This window comes from Cyprinodon tularosa, unplaced genomic scaffold, assembly GCF_016077235.1.
Source record: "Cyprinodon tularosa strain WSP-4 unplaced genomic scaffold, ASM1607723v1 ctg231, whole genome shotgun sequence".
In the NCBI taxonomy this organism is placed as follows: Eukaryota; Metazoa; Chordata; class Actinopteri; order Cyprinodontiformes; family Cyprinodontidae; genus Cyprinodon; species Cyprinodon tularosa.
In genome coordinates, this window is record NW_024038867.1 from 343658 (window position 1) to 363847 (window position 20190).

Below are 20190 nucleotides of genomic sequence, written 5' to 3' on the forward strand. Positions count from 1 at the left end.
ATTATCTTCTTGGTAGTCTCATATTGCAGTTTGAAGCCAAAATGTTTCAATAAAAAGCCAGTGGTTTTTTAATAGTTTATGAAAATTACCAAAATTCACCATCTGTCATTGTTAAAATGTGTTTTCTATTTTACTGTGGGGTTTTATCTGATAGTTACAAATTTGTTTAGTTCAAAATACCTGAATTAGTTCTTTCTATACTCTTTAAACATTCAAAGATTATTTGTCTTTACCTTTTCCTCTAAAAAAATATTTCAGTCTATATCACTCAGCTAATTACATCAATAAAAAGCATGTATATAAACTCTGAAGGTAATATTTAGTAAAGTGATAAACTTGCATTTCTTTATATATTTCCTTATATATAATCTTTTATATTACAGTTTTTTCTGAATGGTTAAGCACTAATCGTGGTTCTTGTAGCACAACTTCCAAAACTATTAATACGTATAGCAAAACCACTCACTGAGTTTGCAGTGAGAAGAGTGAGAATCAGAGGAGGCCGAGGGAGGGGACTTGGAGTAGAAGAAGCAAGAGGGTTAGAGGAAGAGGACAAGGAGGAGCAAGAAGAGGACAAGGAGGGGAAAGAGGAAGGGTAAGAAGAGTAAGAAATAGAATACTGTTTTTTCTGAATGCTTATGTGCTAATCGGGATTCTTGTAGCACAATTTCTAAAACTATTAATACGTATAGCAAAACCACTCACTGAGTTTGCTAAACTAAAAGCACAAACACTGCATTTCACTTAGTTTGCAATTTTGTAACGCACATTTTGCAAAACTGTAGGCACAATTCACTGCACAATATTTTTTTGCAGGACTTTAAACACAACTCACTGCTTACACTCAATTACCAAATTTCCAACACACTCCTAGCAAAATTATACACATGTATGGCTATCATTAACACTATTTTGCAAACAGTTTGGCACACTTTCACATGTGAAAACTCTTTTAGATAATTAGTTCACTTTGCAATCAGCCTAAGCACTATAAATAAGCCACAGGTAAGCTGTCTGTGTGGAGTACAATGGATGGAGCAGTAAGAGTGAGAAGAGTGAGAATCAGAAGAGGCGGAGGGAGAGGACGTGGAGTAGAAGAAGCAACAGGGTAGAGGAAGAGGACAAGGAGGAGCAAGAAGAGAACGAGGAGGGGAAAGAGGAAGGGTAAGAGGAGTAAGAAATAGAACAACTGATGACATCAGAGCTACAATAGTGGACCATGTATCAACCATGGGATGACCCTGAGGGATGCTGGCAAACGACTTTGGCCTAATTTGAGGCGCTACACTGTGGCAAGCATCATTGGGACATTTCGAAATGAGAATCGGTAAGTACTTTGTAGCACTGCCATACTCTAATGAGAAACACAACAGTCCCATACATGCAAAATACTGAAATTGTTACTTTACAGAATTGCTAGACATCCAGATGTTGGGGCAGAGGAAGAATGTTCACTCCAGAGCAAGAGACCCATATAGTGAACATGGGGATTTCCAATAATGCAATAAGACTCCACGAAATACAGCAGCGCATAATTGATAATGACACCATCTTTCAAAATATACACAGAGAGTGATGGAACTAGAAGCAGATGCCATGGGACATGAACTACTTTTTGTAGATGAAGCCGGTTTTACAGTTTTTTTGGATTGCTTACACACTAAAGTTAAAAGTAGTACACTATTAGCAAAACCTTACACTCAAGAAGCAAAACATCAGCCCATATTTGCACAACTATAAGCACACTGTCAACCTCACATTTGTTGCAAAACTCTACACACAGTGATTTGCAAAACACTAAACTCACTTAACATACATTACACACAAAAATCTATTATGAAGTCACTTCCTTGCAATACCAAAGCACTGACTGTCAAATTACTGCACCTTCCAACCAATTGATTCAACACAGTTATCAGGTGTGCAAACACTTGTTTGCTTAATTGTAGACACACCAATCAGGTGTATAAGCACTATAAAAAGCAGCAGGTGAGTTCATCGGTCTTCAAGCACAATGGAAAGAGTCAGAGAAATAGTAAGACGAGGTGGAGGAGAAGGAGGAGGACAAGGAGGAGGACGGCCTCCTATGTTCACAGAACAGCAAGAGAGGGAGATAGTAAACAGGGTTTTGGCAAACAATGCTATAACCCTCAATCAGCTCCAAGCTAACATTGTCAATAACCACGTCGGTTTCAACAATATCCATCAGGTCTCAACATCAACACTGGCACGCATCCTAATAAAAAACCATATTCAAATGAAGAAAATTTATCGAGTGCCTTTCGAGCGCAATTCCAAAAGGGTGAAACGACTGCGGCATGATTATGCAGAGGTATGTATTTACCTAAGCATTGTGATCTTGCATACTGTCTAATTATCTTTTACTGTACTGTAATATGTATACGAGATCTACACTGAACACAATTTTGCCTGACACTGTTCTTCAGAGAGTTTTACAAATGGATGGAGAGGAGATCCAGCATGAGTTCATTTACGTAGATGAGGCTGGATTCAACCTGACGAGAACACGAAGGAGGGGAAGAAACATCATTGGCCACAGGGCTATAGTCAATGTCCCAGGGCAACGTGGGGGTAATATAACACTCTGTGCGGCCATTACACAGAATGGGGTCCTCCACCGCCATGCCCATATGGGCCCTTACAACACAGCACTCATATTTACATTCTAGGACCAATTGCACAACATAACAGCAGCAAATCAAATCGATCATATGCAATACATTGTTGTCTGGGACAATGTGTCTTTCCACCGCTCTGCTCTGGTTCAGAACTGGTTTCAGCAACATCCACATTTCACCGTCCTATATCTTCCACCATACTCTCCATTTCTCAACCCTATGGAAGAGTTTTTCTCGGCATGGCGGTGGAAGGTATATGATCTCCGTCTCCAGGCTGAGGTACCCCTCATCCAAGCCATGGAGGAGACCTGTGACCAGGTGGAGGTAGCAGCAATGCAAGGATGGATTCGTCATTCAAGATGTTTCTTTCCAAGGTGTCTTGCTAATGACAACATTGCCAGCGATGTTGATGTAATTCTCTGGCCAGATCCAGCTAGGCGAAGAGACAATGTCTAGTTTTTGTTTTGTTTTGTTTTTACAGTAAACTTACAGTACAATACGTAAAGTGACATTTTGTTACAGTATTATGAATCTCCATGTCAACATTTTGGGCGTGTTGAGAAATAAATGAGTTTCTTCAGTCTGCAACATTGGTCTTGTGTAGTGTTTAGTGAATTTACATTATATTTGTACTTTGTTGATGGTAGCCAACTCTAATCATAGGGAAGTAGAAGTGCTAAAAGTGTTTTAGATTTATCACAGCAGAGTGTAACTCGTGCAAACAGAGTATAGTAATGTGAAACGTGTGTGTTTCATATGGTAACAAAGTGTGGTTTTTAAACAGAAGTGTATAGTTTTTACAAGAGTGTTTAATTATGCAAAGGATCTGTAGTGTTTTGCTAATTGGGTGTGTGGTTATGCTAATTGTGTGTAGTGTTTTGAAAACACGGGCCCTGTTTTGAAAATCGTGCTTAAGCAATCCAAAAAAACTGTAACCTCAGTAAAACCAGGAGACGTGGCAGGAACATTATTGGACACCGTGCCATCATCAATGTCCCAGGACAACGTGGTGGTAACATAACCATGTGTGCAGCTATAAGCCAAAATGGTGTTGTTCACCATCATGCAACCATAGGCTCATACAACACTGCACACATTATTGCATTCCTGGACACCTTACATGACATGCTCACTGTTCAGAGACTAGAGCATACCCGATATGTCATCATATGTTACAATGTTAGTTTCCATAGGGCTGCTTTGGACTGCAACTGGTTTACAGACCACCCATTCATCATGGCACTCAACCTCCCTCTACTCCTAAATCCCATAGAGGAGTTCTTCTCTGCCTGCCGCTGGAAAGTCTACGACCGTCATCCTCATCAACAGGTAGTCCTTTTACAGGCAATGGAGGAGGCATGTGGAGATATTGACCTGGCATCATGTCAGGCCTGGATACAGCATTCAATGAGATATTTTGCCCGGTGCCTTGGACTGGAGGATATCGCATGCGATGTGGACGACCCAGAAAGACGACATGATGTAGGCTGATTGTTTTTATGTTTTTTGTGAAATTACTATTTTGTGTTCTGAATTTGTCTTGGTTTTGATTAGTGTGAATAAACACAAATACTTGAAGTTTGGATCCTTATATGTTTACATGACACTATGAAAAAAGTATGACCTCAAATTGACATCTGTACACAGAGAAAGAGAAAGATAGATGTGTTTTGTATTCATACCATCTGTGTGTAGTTGGCACATTGTGTGCTTAGTAGATGATGGCTTGTGTTTACTGTTTTATACGAAAACCCAATTTTTACGAAGGTGTGAAGAGTTAATCTAGCTGTGTTCGCTTTTGCAAGAGAACTGCAATGTTTTGATAATTGGGTGAAAGGTTTTCTTATTTGTGTGTAGAGTTTTGCAAAAATAGCCAATAGTTACAAAAAATGTGCTTAAGCAATCAGACAAAACTGTAAGAGTTTGCATTGAAAAAACCACTGAAAAAAAGTTAACTGATTTTTAAATATTATGTTTCCCATATTATATGGGGAAAAGTCATAATTCTTAGATTAGAGTTAGAATTATGAGATTAAAATCAGAATTGTGAGATAACAGTCAAAATTCTGAGATCAAAGTCAGAATTCTGAGATTAAAGTCAGAATTCTGATAAAGATGACCATATTAAACTGAAATAATATTCAAAAAACTTTTTCAGTGTAATTCAGTGTTTTCAATTTCCCCAATCCTCTTCCATATCAATCAATCAATCAATCAATCAATCAATCAATCAATCAATCAATCAATCAATCAATCAATCAATCAATCAATCAATCAATCAATCTTTATTCCAGACCCAAAAAAGGTCCATAGAGAAAAAGAAAAAAAGGTTAACAATATATATATGTAAAAAAGAGAAAAATTTAAAAAAATAATTTTATGAAAGTAAACGTATAAATAATATTATTTTCTCTTATATGTATTTTGTGCCATTAAAAACTTTTAAAAAACGTTTAATGACAGTCAAAACCATATTTTAAAAACACGTTCTTTTTTTTAATGTGTCGTTTCTTTTATGTTTTTAATGTGTCACTCGAGTCTCTCCGTAGCTCCTGTGAGGAAAGCGGTGCCACACCGGAAGTGTTTGCCTAACAGTTAAAAGCCACTTGACAAAGGCTAACTGAGGTTAGCCTTCAGCCCGGTTCCGTCATTCTGTTGGGATGGAGGTTACACGCCAAAGTAAGCGAACAGTCTGGCTTTTGTTATAGTGAAATACTTACCTTTTACATTTTATAAAGGGTCGAAGCAGCTGAAGTAGAACGATGATACAAGTGTTCAATGGCTAAAACCGAAAACGCAACATATTTTCTACTTGTGGCTAGCATGCTAAGTAGCATCATCGCCTAAATGTGCTCATCTGCTTGTTAACGGTACGCTGCGTTTTTTCTTTATCTTGACCCTCTTTGTGTTTCTCCAGATTTTAAAGAGTGCTTAAGCACGGTGTACAGCGCGATAGACGAGGCTGACTTTCTCGCCATCGATGGAGAATTTTCAGGTAACTGTCGGTGGATTTCCATGTTGAAGTGTGATTTAAAGGAGCCATCACGATCTGGGTGAAGCTACGTTTTGTTTAATTTATTTATATATATTTTTTGCAGGTATAAGCGACGGTCCAAATGTCAGTGCACTAACAAACGGCCTGGACACACCTGAAGAGAGATACACGAAGCTCAAAAAGGTTTGTAAAACCCTCTGCCTCCTCACAAATGAAGATATTTCTATAGAAGACACGTCTGTTTGACATTTCTGCTGTTTTATCTAACAGCATTCAATGGACTTTCTGATGTTCCAGTTTGGATTGTGCACATTTAAATACGACCAGGAAAAGTCAAAGTAAGTGACATCTTCTGCATAAACAGAGCAGATCTGCAGCAGATTATGGGGAAATCTTCTAAACGTGCAAAGCCTTCCATGCATTGGTGCACATGGGTGCAATATATAAACCTTTGTATTGAAGGTTGTGGAGTAGAATTATAAAAAGTCATGAGGGGATTTCTTTTTTATTTTCTTCCTCAGAAACTAATGAAGCTGCTCATTTGCATCCCAAATGTTAGAATATTAATATGTACTCCAATGGACAGTCATTAAAGGAAAAGTCCGGTTAGCAAGGAATAATCAATGGGTCATTATACCTAAAATTATTTAGTTTGCGTTTATCTAATTAATTTATTATTGATTTGTAAAAAAATAAAAACAATTTTCATTGCGACATGAGTCGGGGCCATATTTTCCCAAATATAGTAACGACTCACTCCTGACATATCCCGGCAGTGACGTCACGGTGCGGTAAGCCTAGCGCCATTCTCCCCTCTTTACAAGAAAAATCAATGGGAGCTACTAGACACCCCTACGAAGATGAATGTTTTCAAGATGACTTGTTTAATAGCGCATTGTGACAAACACCCGATACAGGACTAGGACTTGCTCAACAGCCGATATTGCACTGTGATGTCACTAACCAATAGGTGGCAGTAGTGTTCTTTGACAAGCATGAATGTCTCCAGTAATGCACATTCAAATGAAAATGACTCTTAATTAAAAACGCTTATTTATTTAACAGTATTTAATAATTTCATATTTAAAGTACTTTGAAAAGTTTGAATTCTGAATATGACCGGACTTTTCCTTTAAGATATTGAGTCATTTACCCTCATATTCTATGTATGTATGAACATCTTAACACCGGGACTAATTGTTTTTTGTTTTTCTGTTCCACTTTTGACCTCTTTCTGCAGGTATATTATAAAGCCTTTTAACTTTTATGTTTTCCCGAAACCATTCAGTAGGACATCTCCTGATATAAAGTTTATCTGTCAAGTAAGTGTGGCTTTTCTATTGTCATGGCCATGTTACTGGCTAATGGCAATTCTTAACAATAGTCATTAATTTTGAACTACACAAAATAACACCTTGTCTTCTTTGGTATTTCAGAGTTCCAGCATTGACTTTCTGGCAAGTCAGGGATTTGACTTCAACAAGGTGTTTGGTCATGGTAAGAATGGCACCCAAACACTAAATATAAAATAACGATCCTTGTCTGTAAAACTGCAATAATGAATTTTTTTGGACTGGACAGTCTTTAATTAATAATATGGTTTCACCCGCAGAAATGTTTATATGATTTTACTAAATAATACTCTGCTGGGTGTTGTAGGATTTGCTCCTGCTGCTGGTCTCTATAAGGACTCTGTATGTCTCATTTAAATTTCACGTTGTAGGTGCCTTGTTTGCCAGAATTCAATAATTATTTAGCATTCATGGCCCCCTTGGTTCATGCTTTTGTTCCCCGAAACATTATAAAATCCAAGCCGAGACGAAATCCTTCTAAACTGAAAATTGGACTCTGTGTATTCAGCTGGGTCATTTGAACCCAGCAGAATGATGGAACCAAAATGTAAGCTTTTCATTTCATTTTCACTCTCTGAAACCTCTTTGATTTCACCTTTTGGAAGTGATGTATAGAAGTGAGATTTTTTTTAAATTTTTTTCAAAAGGCTAAAGTCCCTCAAATGTATCGAGCTGGTGTCGTACTGCAGATTTCATCTTGATAACACAATCATTTTAGAAGATGATCACTGTTACTGATTAAGACTATTAAGCAAATGCTTACTGTGCAGTGTTAAATACATGTGTTTTTTATTTTTATTTTAAGGAATTCCATATCTAAATCAAGAGGAGGAAGCTCAGCTGAGAGAGCAGACAGAGGAAAGGAGAAACCAGCATGCTAATGGTCTCGGGACGCCGTCCTTTATCTCCCCATCATCCAAAGGCCCTGCACATGTACCCGATGAACAGAAAGACTTCATCAACAAAGTGGTGTAAGTAGAGCTGACCTGTATATTATTATATTGATATGACTGTAACCTATATTTCTATTGTAGTGTTGGTAAAATACTCTTTGAAATGTTATATTTGCTCTTATAGCTTAGCAATTAGATGTTCATTTTGTTAGAGGTATTCTCACCCTAGATCATCATGTTAAAGGAAAAGTCTGGTCAACAAGGAATTATCAATAGATCATTATCTATACCTAAAACTAATGATTTTATGGTTAATCAATGGAAAAAAATGGAACAATGTTTTTCGTCTCATTCAGTTTGGGACCGGCCATTTTTGCCCAAATATAGTAGCACCTCACTCCTGACATCTTCCGACAGTGACATCATGGTGCTGTAAGTCTAGCACCATTCTCCCCTTTTTACAAGCAAAATCAATGGGAACTACTAGACACATCTGCAATCAACAATTATTTAAGATTTCGAGAAGACTGCAACATTTAAATTCGCTAGAGCTATAGTTAAACTGACAATACCCGCATGCCTGGCAGTTGGAAGTTGTGATACATCGAGTAGAAGTGGAAAAAAAAATAGATTTAATTTTCTTTCTGATTCATGATCCTCCACGGACGGGTTCGTTGTTGGATTGCCAACTTGAAGAGGGAGGATTTGCTATTTAACTTCTGGCCAGAGAAAAAACACGTATGTAGCCAACATTTCGAAGAAGAACGTTTTCAAGAGGACTTGGAAAATGGCGCGTTGTGACAAACACCAGATACGGCACTGGGACTTGATCAAAAGCCGATACCGCACCGCGACGTCACAAACTGGTAGAAGGCAGCAGTGCTCTTTGACAAACATGGATGCCTCCAGTGAAGCCCATTCAAATGAAAATTACACTTAATTAAATACACTTATAATTTATTGAACAGTATGTAATAAATTCATATTTAAAGTACTTTAGGTTGTTTGTATTCTGAATATAACTGGATTTTTCCTTTAAATGGGTTTAGAGAGGAGATTTTGAAATCTGCTTTGTCCTCTGTCCCAGCTCTTCCTCCCGTTACAAAAGGAGCTGAGAACCATGCCTCCTGTACACACGGGTCACGCAGCCGGCATCACTGAATTATCCTATACAAAAAATAGTTCATTTAGGTTTGGATAGTGGATTGTTTCTCCCTCCTGTTTTACCCAAAGCAGGTGTGCCAGCTGACTGAAAAATGTCAGCTTTCTCAGTCAGGCTGCTGCAAATACATGTTTACAGACAAATCTGCAATAATATGCATGGGTATCAGATTGAAAAGCTATAGAGGACAGGGAGGGAATATGATGCTATAATAACGATTATCTACCTTACATCAGTCAAATCTAAGCATTTCTTACAATTAACCATTGAGTTTACTCTATAGCTTTTAAAGTTGTTAGGAGTAAACATTAAAACAATGGAAAAGAATTGGTGAGGGAAACATGGATTTATTGCTGTTGAATACAAAGTATTCAGCACCAACGTTGACAGAAGGATTTCCTGATTATCTGGCTAAGGTCTTAGTGGTATTGTTAAGCCTTTTAAAGGCATGGCCCACAATAAAGCAACTAAACGCATTCTAACTCTAACTTCCTGTGGTTGGTCTGAGTTTACAAGAATCCATTGACTTCAACTCACATGGCAAAGCAATATGTTGCACCATCTCCCTCCTCGCTTTAAATCACAAAAATGGCCTTCCTACTATTAGTTGAACACCTTTCTAGACCCTTTGGACCTTGTGGTCAAGCTATGTTTGGGAAGATCTGTGTCTTGCAGCCATCTAACTGCTTTTCGTTTTTGTGTTTCTGACCATTTCTGCTCATTTTTAAACCAGAGAGAAGGTCGAGGCCCTCTTTAGTGGAGCTGGAAAGACTCTGGACCTGGACCCATGTACAGGGTAAACTTCCTCTTTTCTCTTAAAAACAGCCGCCTTCCTCTTTTTTTTTTAATAAAATGTATTGACTTGTTTTCTTCTACAGATTCCAGAGAAAGCTGATATACCAGACGCTGAGCTGGAAGTGAGTATTTCTTTACCTCCTTTTTTTTTTTTTACCCCTTTATACAATATTTTTTGTAGAAGACCTAACATTTCGTCTTTGTCATCACAGGTTTCCCAAAGGTCTCCATGTGGAAACCTTGGAAACAGAAAAAGTAGGCATTAATTTGCTCTTCCTTTATTTTATCTTTGTGGGTTTAAGTTGCTAACACCGCTGATGGTTTTTGCAGAAGGAGAGATTTATCCAGATCAGTAAAGTCGACGAGGAGGAGAGGAGGAGGAGGGAGCAACAAAAACTGGAGAAGGAGCAGGTGAGTTTGGTCATTCATGTTTATTTTGGTGGGTGGAGTACTAAATAGGGTTGGGAATTGAAAAGATTTTCACGATTCCGATTCCCTTTTCGATTCTATGAAACGATTCGATTCTTTATCGATTCTTTTTTCGATTCCAATTTGGGGAAAAAAGGAGAACAAACAGTTTGATTATCAGCATCAACTTTGTTTACTTAACTATTGCACAATCTTACAAACTCAACAAGATCAAGATGTCCACAGGAAATGTGAAACTGGAGTAACATCTGTGTTTAAATGAAAAATTAATACAAGAACAAACTTAATAACCAACAATGTCTAATAACAAATGATGGGATAATAACCTATTTTAAATAACAAAAAATACTAATTATAAAACAGTAGTAGGGAAAATTAACAGTTCTTTTGCAGAAAGATGAGCATATCTGCTTTTTCTGAAAGGATACGGGATCTTTCAGGGCTTATGGTGTCTCCAGCCGTGGAGAACACCCTCTCAGGTGGGGTGGAGGAAGCCTGCACACAGAGGTAGTTTTCAGCCAGTCCAGATAGCAAGGGCAGCGTATCTTGCTTGTTCCACCACCACAGTGTGGCGCTATCCCTGCAGGGGATGGAGGGCAAGTTTTTATAGAGCTGGATTTCCTGATCTACCCTCTGGGCTAAGGAAAGACGGGGCTTTGATTCACAAAGTGACCGCAGCTCGTTGTCTTCCTCCTCGAATAGTTCTTCCAACTTGCGTAACTTGCGTAACTTGCGTAACTTACGTAACGTACGTAAAAAAACGTGACGTAAGTCGTGCTCCCCAGTGCCGGCGCTCTAGGCTCTGGTGCTGCGGGAATCGAAAAAAGAATCGTTCAGCGAGCTGCCAAACGATGCCATGGAATCGGAAAATACGGAACCGGTTCTGAACAGGAACCGGTTTTCGATTCCTATCCCTAGTACTAAAGTAACTCAAGTAAAAGTAACACTACTTGAGTCCTTTTTTTTTTTTTTCTAACTTAAGGAAAAGTAGAAAGTCGTCATTTATATAACTACTTCAGTAGAGATGTGTTCGTATCAAGCATGCATTGTAATCATGATGTCATTCAATTTCATTCACAAAAGGAAAATATTTGCAAAATATTTTTGTTAAAGTGACCGTAAATAGAACCACTCAACAAAAAAAAAATTTGTGTAATTGTCCATAAATAAAAGCCTTAGGCTTTCTTCCAGTGGCACAGGCAGTACACCATAATATTTTCATCTTTGTGCTTTTGTGTTCATCCAGCCATTAGCACACCCACAGACATGGACATCCAGCGAATGTGGCATTTACTGTTTGTGTTCACAGATGCTCTCCAGTTTCATAGATTAACAGCCAGCCTCAAATTTATCGTGTCTTGCTTTCTTTTGCGTATTTTCTGCACATGGAGTAGCTCATCAGCTTAGCATCATCGTCATAAATAAGCCAATGTCTTGTGGAAAAACTCTCCCCAAAAGCACCCTTTTTTCAATATCCTTTCTCTTCATCCTGGTGGCTGTAGATCCTCGCTCCTCCTCATCGGCATGTTGTCTTTTAGAAGGCTTGGTTGCTCCAGCAATATATGGCCACAGTTTGCCTAGTGGTGGAGGAGTTGTTAAATGACGGAGTGTTGAGGGTGTGCTCTCTGTAAGCGTGTCTATTGCTATGTGAGGAACTACAATGGGACAAAGGGGAGAATTATTCAAATTAAAGATGAAAGGACACGACTGAACAGTGATCCAAACATTTACTTTCTTTGTGATGAATTGTGCATTAGCTCGCCAAGTGAAAATTTTGGTTGCATGTGGTGAGTTAATGCCAGAGCAGCGGCAAGTGTTAGAGCCTGCATGTAAACCAGCTGCCCTTGCTGCTCGCAGTGCGTTCGGTTTGTTGTAGTACTTTATAAAATGGTTACTCAACATTAGATTAAACTTTGAAAATTATGCTGAGAAGTGATAAAATCTGTTTACTCTATTAGCTCAATTTGCTTGTGGGAAGAACAACCAGATATTTTTTTAAGATTAGTAATAATTTCACAAGAATACTACTCAAGTAAAAGTAAACGGCATGACAAGTACAAATTAAGTTATTTAAGTAAATTATGTCATTGACATGAACATAATGCCTGGATGTATGTATCTATCCCTTGTTTCTTGTCCCTGCCAAACAGGAAGAGCTCAATAACGCCGTAGGCTTCTCCAGAGTCATCCACGCCATCTCTAAATCTGTGAGTCAATACTTTCTTTTGAATCACCGTTTTGATCAATTTAATATATCTAAGGTATTGTTGGTGAAGGATGTAGAGAGGTCAGTGTATCCTTTCTGTTGAAAGAAGTGGTTTTAGCTGGTTTGTGGTTTTCAAACAGGGTAAACTAGTGGTTGGCCACAATATGCTTTTGGATGTCATGCACACAATCCACCAGTTCTACTGTCCACTGCCAGAGGTAAACATTTGGGCTTTTTTTTAATTCCTTATTGTAATGTATTTGCTCTATATTGAATATATACATCTTGTCCTTTGGCTGATTTATTTCCCTATTCTTCTCTTAAGGACCTTCAAGACTTCAAGGAGGTTACAATGTGTGTTTTTCCAAGGTAAAAAGATCTGGCAAATTTAGCTTTGAAATGAAAAGGAAATGGTTAAAGGTATAGATGATGACCTTTTATTTCTGGGGTGGATCATCTAAATAAATCATCCTCCTTATTGTCAATAAGTGCCTTTTTGGCTATCTTTTCCTGCTCATGTGCACTTTCAGCCTCATATGTGTGGTGTGCTGCGGTTCAAGACGCTCATTAAAGCTCACCTTTCTCATCCTGGTTCTTTAAAAATGGCCGAGGGTCGTATAAGGAAAAAGGTTCTACGAAGTGTATGAGAAGAAAAGAAAGGCCTCAGAAGAGGCAGATATATCCCAGAATTATGGCGTAGGCACCGCGTGGTGGAGTTATGTGAAAAGCGGAGCAAAAAGCAGTGATCAACTTTCCGTTAATTGAGTTCACTATAGAGTCCCCGCTGTCTGTTGACACAATAAGCTTGTATGAGCTATGAGACAAGCACATTTTAAAGGGGGCGTGTACGAGGAGAAATGTGCTCGTGCATGCACATTTTTTTTCAAGTCAAGACGGCGGGTCTTAAAAACTCCTCCACAATACCTTTAACCCAACTAACTTAATTGATAAAAATTGTCTTACTGTTAGGAAGGAGAGAAGAGGCAGCTGTGGAGCTGGTGTGTTCTTATTATCCCTGCTACTCCACAGAACACCGGTTGTGGAGATTATGTAAAACAAAAGACTGAGTCCGGCAGTTAAAAGACCATTTAATAGCCTGCTACAGCCTAAGCTGCTCCTTGTTAATTTCACTGCCTATAAGCTGGGTTCTACTGACCGGCCAACAAACTGACAGCGGCTCATCAGCATCAATTAGCCGTAATGAGAGGGTGCAAAAACGCGCTAAGCAGGCAGAGCGGAGACCTGTACAGTTATGTTTGCAGGTATGAAGTAATCACCTAAGCCCGTAACTCCAAACATCCACCACTAGAGCTTAATTATCCAACTTTATCCCTATTCGAGCCTCTTAATGGCACATATTTTTATAACTCATGCAGCAGCCAACAGGATGAACATCTATGAAGCACAGGGTCCCTTAGCCACAGGCTACCACTGCGGGTCCAAACCACCAGAGAAATGGTCTGTTTCTTATCCCCGTTTCTAAGTCAGGCTATCCTGATGTCCCTGCTCTTCCTTGCCATCCTGTGGGCTTTATTTGTGAAATGTGTTAACCGGTCGCTCCAATGTTTCTGCTCGGAGGTCCTTGCGGAACTGTATGGTCACCTTCAAAAGCATCAGCCTTTCAGAAAGCAATCTAAATGTCCGAAAATTGGTAATGGACAACGCGTCGCGTAGTACGTGCTCCAGATCAACCTCCTGACAGCATATAGATTCCATAACTGTGGGCATCGGTGGACATCATCCTCACCATGTAGCGTTGCCAGTAGGGCTGAAACAATTAATTGGTTTAAGCGATTATTTCAGTAATTGATTAATCGTTAAATGGAATATAGAGACTGTAAAACATGCCTTCAGCTGACAGAGCAATCCACTTAGAGCAGTAAGTATACCATAATTGTAAAAAAATAAAATAAAATGTATATCTTAACATTTTGCATTTAAGATAAAAAAAACAACTTAAGTTATAGTTTTAGCTGGTTTCATTTTGTAAAAAGTCTTCTTTAAGGAACCGTTGGCTATCCGATTATTAATTGATTAATCAAAAAACTAATCCACAGATTAATCAATTTGTTAGTTGCAGCGCTAGTTTCCAGCCAAAACACATGTACTAGTGTCAGAAGTCCCACTGTAGCGCTTCCATATGGAGTTGACTATCTACAACCTGTGAAATGCCATCAGTCCGCTCAAGCACTTTGCCACAAGGTAGGGCGGCTCGTCGGGTAGCAAGGATAGTTGAATTGTCTCTTCTTACTACGGATCAAGTCACACGCCGAATGGTCTTATAGGAATAAGCAGTGGGATTTAGGCATTGAGTGTCCTTTCAGCTTTGTCTTCCATCAAACCAAATGTGTTTTATGGTGGTGATGCATTGCCGGTATATCCAGTGTATTCAACTGGGTCGACCAACCCCATGACCTCCTCGCTTGGGGTACTGCAACATGGCAGCGCCTTTGCCAAAAAATTGTCATATATATGATTCAAGTTAGTTTGGTTAACTGCTTCAATTTCACTTTGACAGATTTCCTCTTAGTCTTTAATGTTTGAATGATTTTTATCTGCCTACAGACTTTTAGACACCAAGCTGATGGCCTCCACTCAGCCATTTAAGGTAAAACGAGCCCCAACCTGAGTAGTGTATTCTGGTTTGATCAGGTGTGATGATGCAGCTGTCTGAGAAAGATTTGATGTTTTTAACAGGAGCTGATCAATAACACTTCTCTGGCAGAGTTGGAAAAACAAGTGAAAGAGGCTCCATTCAAGCCACCATGCTTTGGTGAGTGACCTCACCAGTAAGGGCTTTAGATGCCAGACACCAACCCTCAAACCCAACCAAAGATGTCTTGTGTGCTGTTCATGGCAGAAACGGCAGAGGGCTTCCCAAGTTATGACACGGCCCAGGAGCAGCTCCACGAGGCGGGATACGATGCCTTCATCACCGGCCTGTGTTTCGTCTCTATGGCCAACCATCTGGGTAACATGGCTGCTTAGATACTCACTATAATGACAGACTTTAGCTGTTGAATAGGCAGAGGGAATGCAACATATAATAACCACTTTGTTTCAGGATTTGTGGAAGAAAACATGTAAAAAAATGTCAAACTAAAACATCTACAAAAATACAGAAATTGCAAAGACCCTCCGGGCTTAGATATTAAGACTCCTAAATACAAATGAAATGGATTTTTAACTGAAAGTGATGATCCAAGTCTGTCTTCAAACTGTCTCCTGTTGAACTTTGTCCACTTTCTGTTGTACAGGCTCTTTCCTGACGCCACCGAAAGCTTACATCTCTCCCCGATCCAAACTGATTGAACCTTTTTTTAACAAGTAAGCGTCTTGATTCCTTAAATTTTTTTTTAGATAATTTTAGTTGCATCATTTTCTAACTTCATTTTTTGGTTTACACTTTTAGGCTCTTCCTGATGAGGATTATTGACATACCCTACCTCAACATTACAGGACCAGACTGTAAGTCAACTAAATTAAACTAAATTTTCCCTCAGTCTCTCCATTTAAAACAAAATAATAAAAAATAAATAAAATCTATAATAACTACAACTTATTTTGCAAAGTAAAGAATCAACCAACAAAATCATTTTGTATAAGTGTTTCAGCATTACTTTTTTTTTTTATATCTTAAGATCTAAGGATGGATGGATGAAGTTCTAAGGTTAAAAAGGATTTTTTTCCCATCATAAAATGGAGTAAATGTTTTAAAGCTCTGTGGGAGGTGATGTAGAATTAAACCAGAAAAGGTCTCCTGGGGAAATGCTGTGCTGAACGGGTGCAAACATCCTTATAACTGACTCAGTCTCAGGACAAGGGTTGCACAGTAGGCTCCACCAGAGTTTGAAGTATTAAGCAATCTTTGTTTTTGCCCATTTGGTAAAAAACATTAATCTATTTAGTGTTTTGATGGTTGGGATCCATCTGCCTATGAAGTGTGTAGTTTAAATTTCTTACACAATTAACAGTGTCGCATTTTAAAGGGAACAAAACGGGTTATAATCTGTAACATTTGCTGCAGTCTGGAGACTCGGTGTATTCTCTTTATGAGTTCGTATGAAATCGTACGAAAAGTTATGCACCGTAACTTCGTAAGTTTTTTTCGTCGTATGCGCATCTGACGCACCATTCACGTATATAGACTATAAATTACAATTAGCCCTAACCCTGACCCTAACCCTAAGATATAAAACAGCAAGCAACGTAGTTAGAGACATGAATAAGTGATGATTGCACTGTTTTTCCCAGTTTTACGTCCGTCCGTGGATCTGCTTTTCTTTTCTGTCTGCCAGCGCATGCGCACTGATGTGGTTTTTTGAGGAAAAACATCCAAAACGTACGAAATAGTGTGCATAACTTTTCGTACGTTTTCATACGAACTGATAATGAGAATACGTTGGGAGACTTTGTTTTATAAGAATGAGCATCAGACCTCAGCTTGTCAGACCGGATAAAGTTGTTTAATTAGTATAAATACATTTTGAAATCTCAAATACAATTTTGCAAAAATGATCAAATATTTTAAAAATGGAAGCTCAATCATTTGCTGATGGCCTTAATGTCTTTTTAACACTCCAGAGCACCGTTATTCCAAGAAACAGCTTTAACAAAGTTCTACCTTTTAAAAGTCGATGTATAAATGGCTGGATGTTGTGTTGTGAACATTTTGTAATCTTCACACCATAATTTAGTATCTTAACCGTCCAACAGTGCAACCCAAAAGAGACCACGTCCTGTATGTGACCTTCCCTAAGGAATGGAAGACTAGTGACCTCTACCAGCTCTTCAGTGCCTTTGGTAAGACATTAGAACACACATTTGTTCTGCCTTAAAACAAATCCTACCCTTTTTTATGCTCCCTGTTGGTTGTTTTATGCACTCAGGTAACATCCAGGTGTCTTGGATCGATGACACCTCAGCCTTTGTCTCTCTAAGTCAGACAGACCAGGTGCAGATCGGTAAGTTTCACACACCAGTCCAAGCCAGACAGGAGAGACAAATGTTTACAAATCGAATTGATGGAACGTCTGTTCTGACAGCTATGAACACCAGCCGCTACGCAGAGAGCTACAAGATCCAGACATATGCAGACTACATCCAGGGTAAACAGCAGGAGAAGGAAAAGCTTGGCCAGTCAGCCAAGAGCTGGGGAGAGGATTGCTGGGTGAGACCTCACTACTCCTCCTCCACTGGATTTGGGTATCCCAGGTAGGTTGCACACTTTTTTGTTTTTTCTTCTCTCCACGTTATCAGCATTGTATCAGTGGGTTTTCTTTCTTGCTCTGAGCTTTGGATGCAGTGTTGCAGATTTTTTCAAATCTTTTCCAGGAGGAAACGCAGCATCAGTCCAATTCAGGGAGAGCAAGGAGGTGAAGGCGCTCCCACCTGCGACGGCTGGAACAACTACTCTTTCCCTGAAGGCACTGGAAGCAAAAAGATGAAATTTGAAGGTCCGTAGATTATGCATATATTAATAGGGGCATGGCAGACTTTTATTCAACATATTGCTGTATAATTATTCCTAATCTAAACATTAATTGCACTGACTGTCCTTTAGATCTTGGTGGAAAGGCAAATGTTGAAGCTGTGGAGAGCAAGACCTCAGAAGGCTGGCTAAAGATGACGTAAGTGAAAACCTATCTCCTATTCAGTTTGCCCTCTGATGTGCTTTATCCTTTGTTTGTAACTGTCCTCTGCAGAGAGTCATCGTATTCAGCCGAATCAAGTCCTGTCCCAGATACCAAAAGTCCTGAGGGCACAGATCCAGGTAGCTGTGCTGATGGGACAGCCACTTGGCATCAAACTCCAACCGTTCAAGGAAGGAAAGGTCAAAAAAGCAAGAAAAAGAAGTCAGATGGTGTGTTTTTGGTTAGCATAGTTTCATAAAGGGCTCAGTGTTAACTGTTGGGGGGGTATGAATTATATATTGAGAAATAATGAATAGGAACATTTTTCATTGACTTCTATTTATTGTTTTCACCCATTAGTTTTCATATCAATAGGATCACCTCACAGCACAAAATCAAATGTAAACTGAATTTAGGATAAATTATAAATTGATTCTTTTTGCTGCTTCACAAAAACTAATGAGCCAGAATTACTTGAATGATAAAAAGTAGTAAAGTAAAAATGAACTGAAATCGCATCTGTTCAGAACCAAATCAGTATCTATCCCTGAGTTTCAGCTCTGTCATAAAAACCATAAATTAATCCTGAGATTCATGACCTGGGTTTGCTTTGGATGTAAAACAGAAAGTAGTTGTAGTAAAACCCAAACAGGTAAAATTTTGTGGTGTAATATTAAAAAGTTTGGAATGTGAAACAGTTTTTCAAGCTGGATGAAACCTGTAATCTAAAATGTAATAGAACATGTAGTCTATACTAATTAATAGTAATAAAGTATAGTTTACTATATGTAATATTCTGAAATTTGTTGAAAAGCATAAAGTTTGACTCTGAACCTTGTGGGAATCCTGAAGTTATGTGACATGTTAATGAAGTAGAAGCACTTGAAAATGTTTACCATTTCTTTCCAGCGTCTGAATCTACAACCTCCCTGTTCGAAGTCCCAGAAGTCTGGTGAAACAGCGAGGTCGCTGTCCCGCCCTGGGCTCTCCTTCAGGATCATAAAGCACAGACTGCAGCACGCCCCAACTTCATGCTCTCATACAGCACTAATGGATAAAGACTCCAAAGCTACCAGCCAAGACATTTAAACACGTTTGAAAGAGAAAACACAAGCCATAACAGCAGCTGCCATATTCTGATCTATCAGAGGAGCAGGCACCTCCTCATACAGATGTATATCTCAAAAAATATATTTAAACTGCAGATTATTCAATATGTTCAGACTGGAATCTGCCTCAACAGCCATTTGGTCTTTGAATGCATTCATACATTTTATTAATGTCTCTAATCAGTCTTATATTTTTGGGTGAGTGAGTTTGTATGTGTGAGAGAGAGATGTCTGTTTTCCTAGTGTTTGTATTTCTGTGAATTTGTTTTCTTAGGAGATAAAAATGCCATTCAATAACTTCCATTCTTTGTTAGGGTTATTTACACGCAAGAGTTTTAACACAGTCTGCTTTTGTTTATTTTCTTCCCATTTTATGAAAATTGTCTAGTTTCATTTTTATCAGACAAATGTGAGCTTTTCAATGATGTGATATTTATTGTCAGTGGCATTTTTCACCCTTCATAAAAGGTGCTTGGTTCGTTTTGTACAGAACTGTTTTTCATTTGTGTTCAATGTTTTGTAACTGTGTCAACCTGCAACGATGTCAGAGTATGCCGTCAGCACAAAAAGATGTAAAATTTAAGACAGTTTTGTATGAGTATAAAAATCCTTACATTTCCTTTTAAAAGAGGAAAAATTAAAGAATGTTTCTTAGTAATTTGTCTCTTGGACTTCTTTAGCCTTGGAACTTGAACAAAGTTTTATTTTTTTAAACATTAAATGTTCATAATTAAAATAACTCTTCAAAATTATTTTTTTTTTTTATTAGGGAAAAATAAAAGCAATTTTAAAAAACATTTTTGGTAAAAAAATGTTTACCTTAAAAAGAAATAAAATTCCACTTAATTTAATCTCAAAAACCTAATATTAAAACAAGCGAACACATCTGGCAAGACAGCACTGTGGCAAATTAAACAGTCTCCCTGTTTTGGGGAAAAAACCACTTTGGACCAGCAGGTTTTTTTTTTTATTATTTG

The 20190-nt window shown here is 38.4% G+C and overlaps 1 protein-coding gene across 1 annotated transcript; it reads left to right on the top strand.

Annotated features, from left to right (window-relative positions):
- The first annotated feature begins 5180 nt into the window (after positions 1–5180).
- On the top strand, positions 5181–19871 carry parn (poly(A)-specific ribonuclease (deadenylation nuclease)). The gene is made up of 26 exons (XM_038286860.1): positions 5181–5318; positions 5557–5634; positions 5738–5817; positions 5905–5972; positions 6875–6956; positions 7071–7131; positions 7792–7957; positions 9775–9837; positions 9920–9958; positions 10049–10091; positions 10167–10247; positions 12416–12472; positions 12612–12689; positions 12797–12840; positions 15037–15079; positions 15169–15244; positions 15332–15442; positions 15729–15798; positions 15884–15939; positions 17188–17274; positions 17361–17435; positions 17517–17685; positions 17806–17927; positions 18035–18101; positions 18177–18334; positions 19014–19871. The coding sequence occupies exons 1-26, from the start codon at positions 5300–5302 to the stop codon at positions 19058–19060; spliced, it is 2040 nt and encodes a 679-aa protein (XP_038142788.1). The 5' UTR covers positions 5181–5299; the 3' UTR covers positions 19061–19871.
- Positions 19872–20190: the final 319 nt, after the last annotated feature.

Bases quoted from the DNA above. Each gene is read 5' to 3' on its own strand.
- parn (XM_038286860.1), top strand. The intron at 5,973-6,874 runs GTAAGTGACATC...CTCTTTCTGCAG, and splicing joins TACGACCAGGAAAAGTCAAA to GTATATTATAAAGCCTTTTA. The intron at 18,102-18,176 runs GTAAGTGAAAAC...TGTCCTCTGCAG, and splicing joins GAAGGCTGGCTAAAGATGAC to AGAGTCATCGTATTCAGCCG.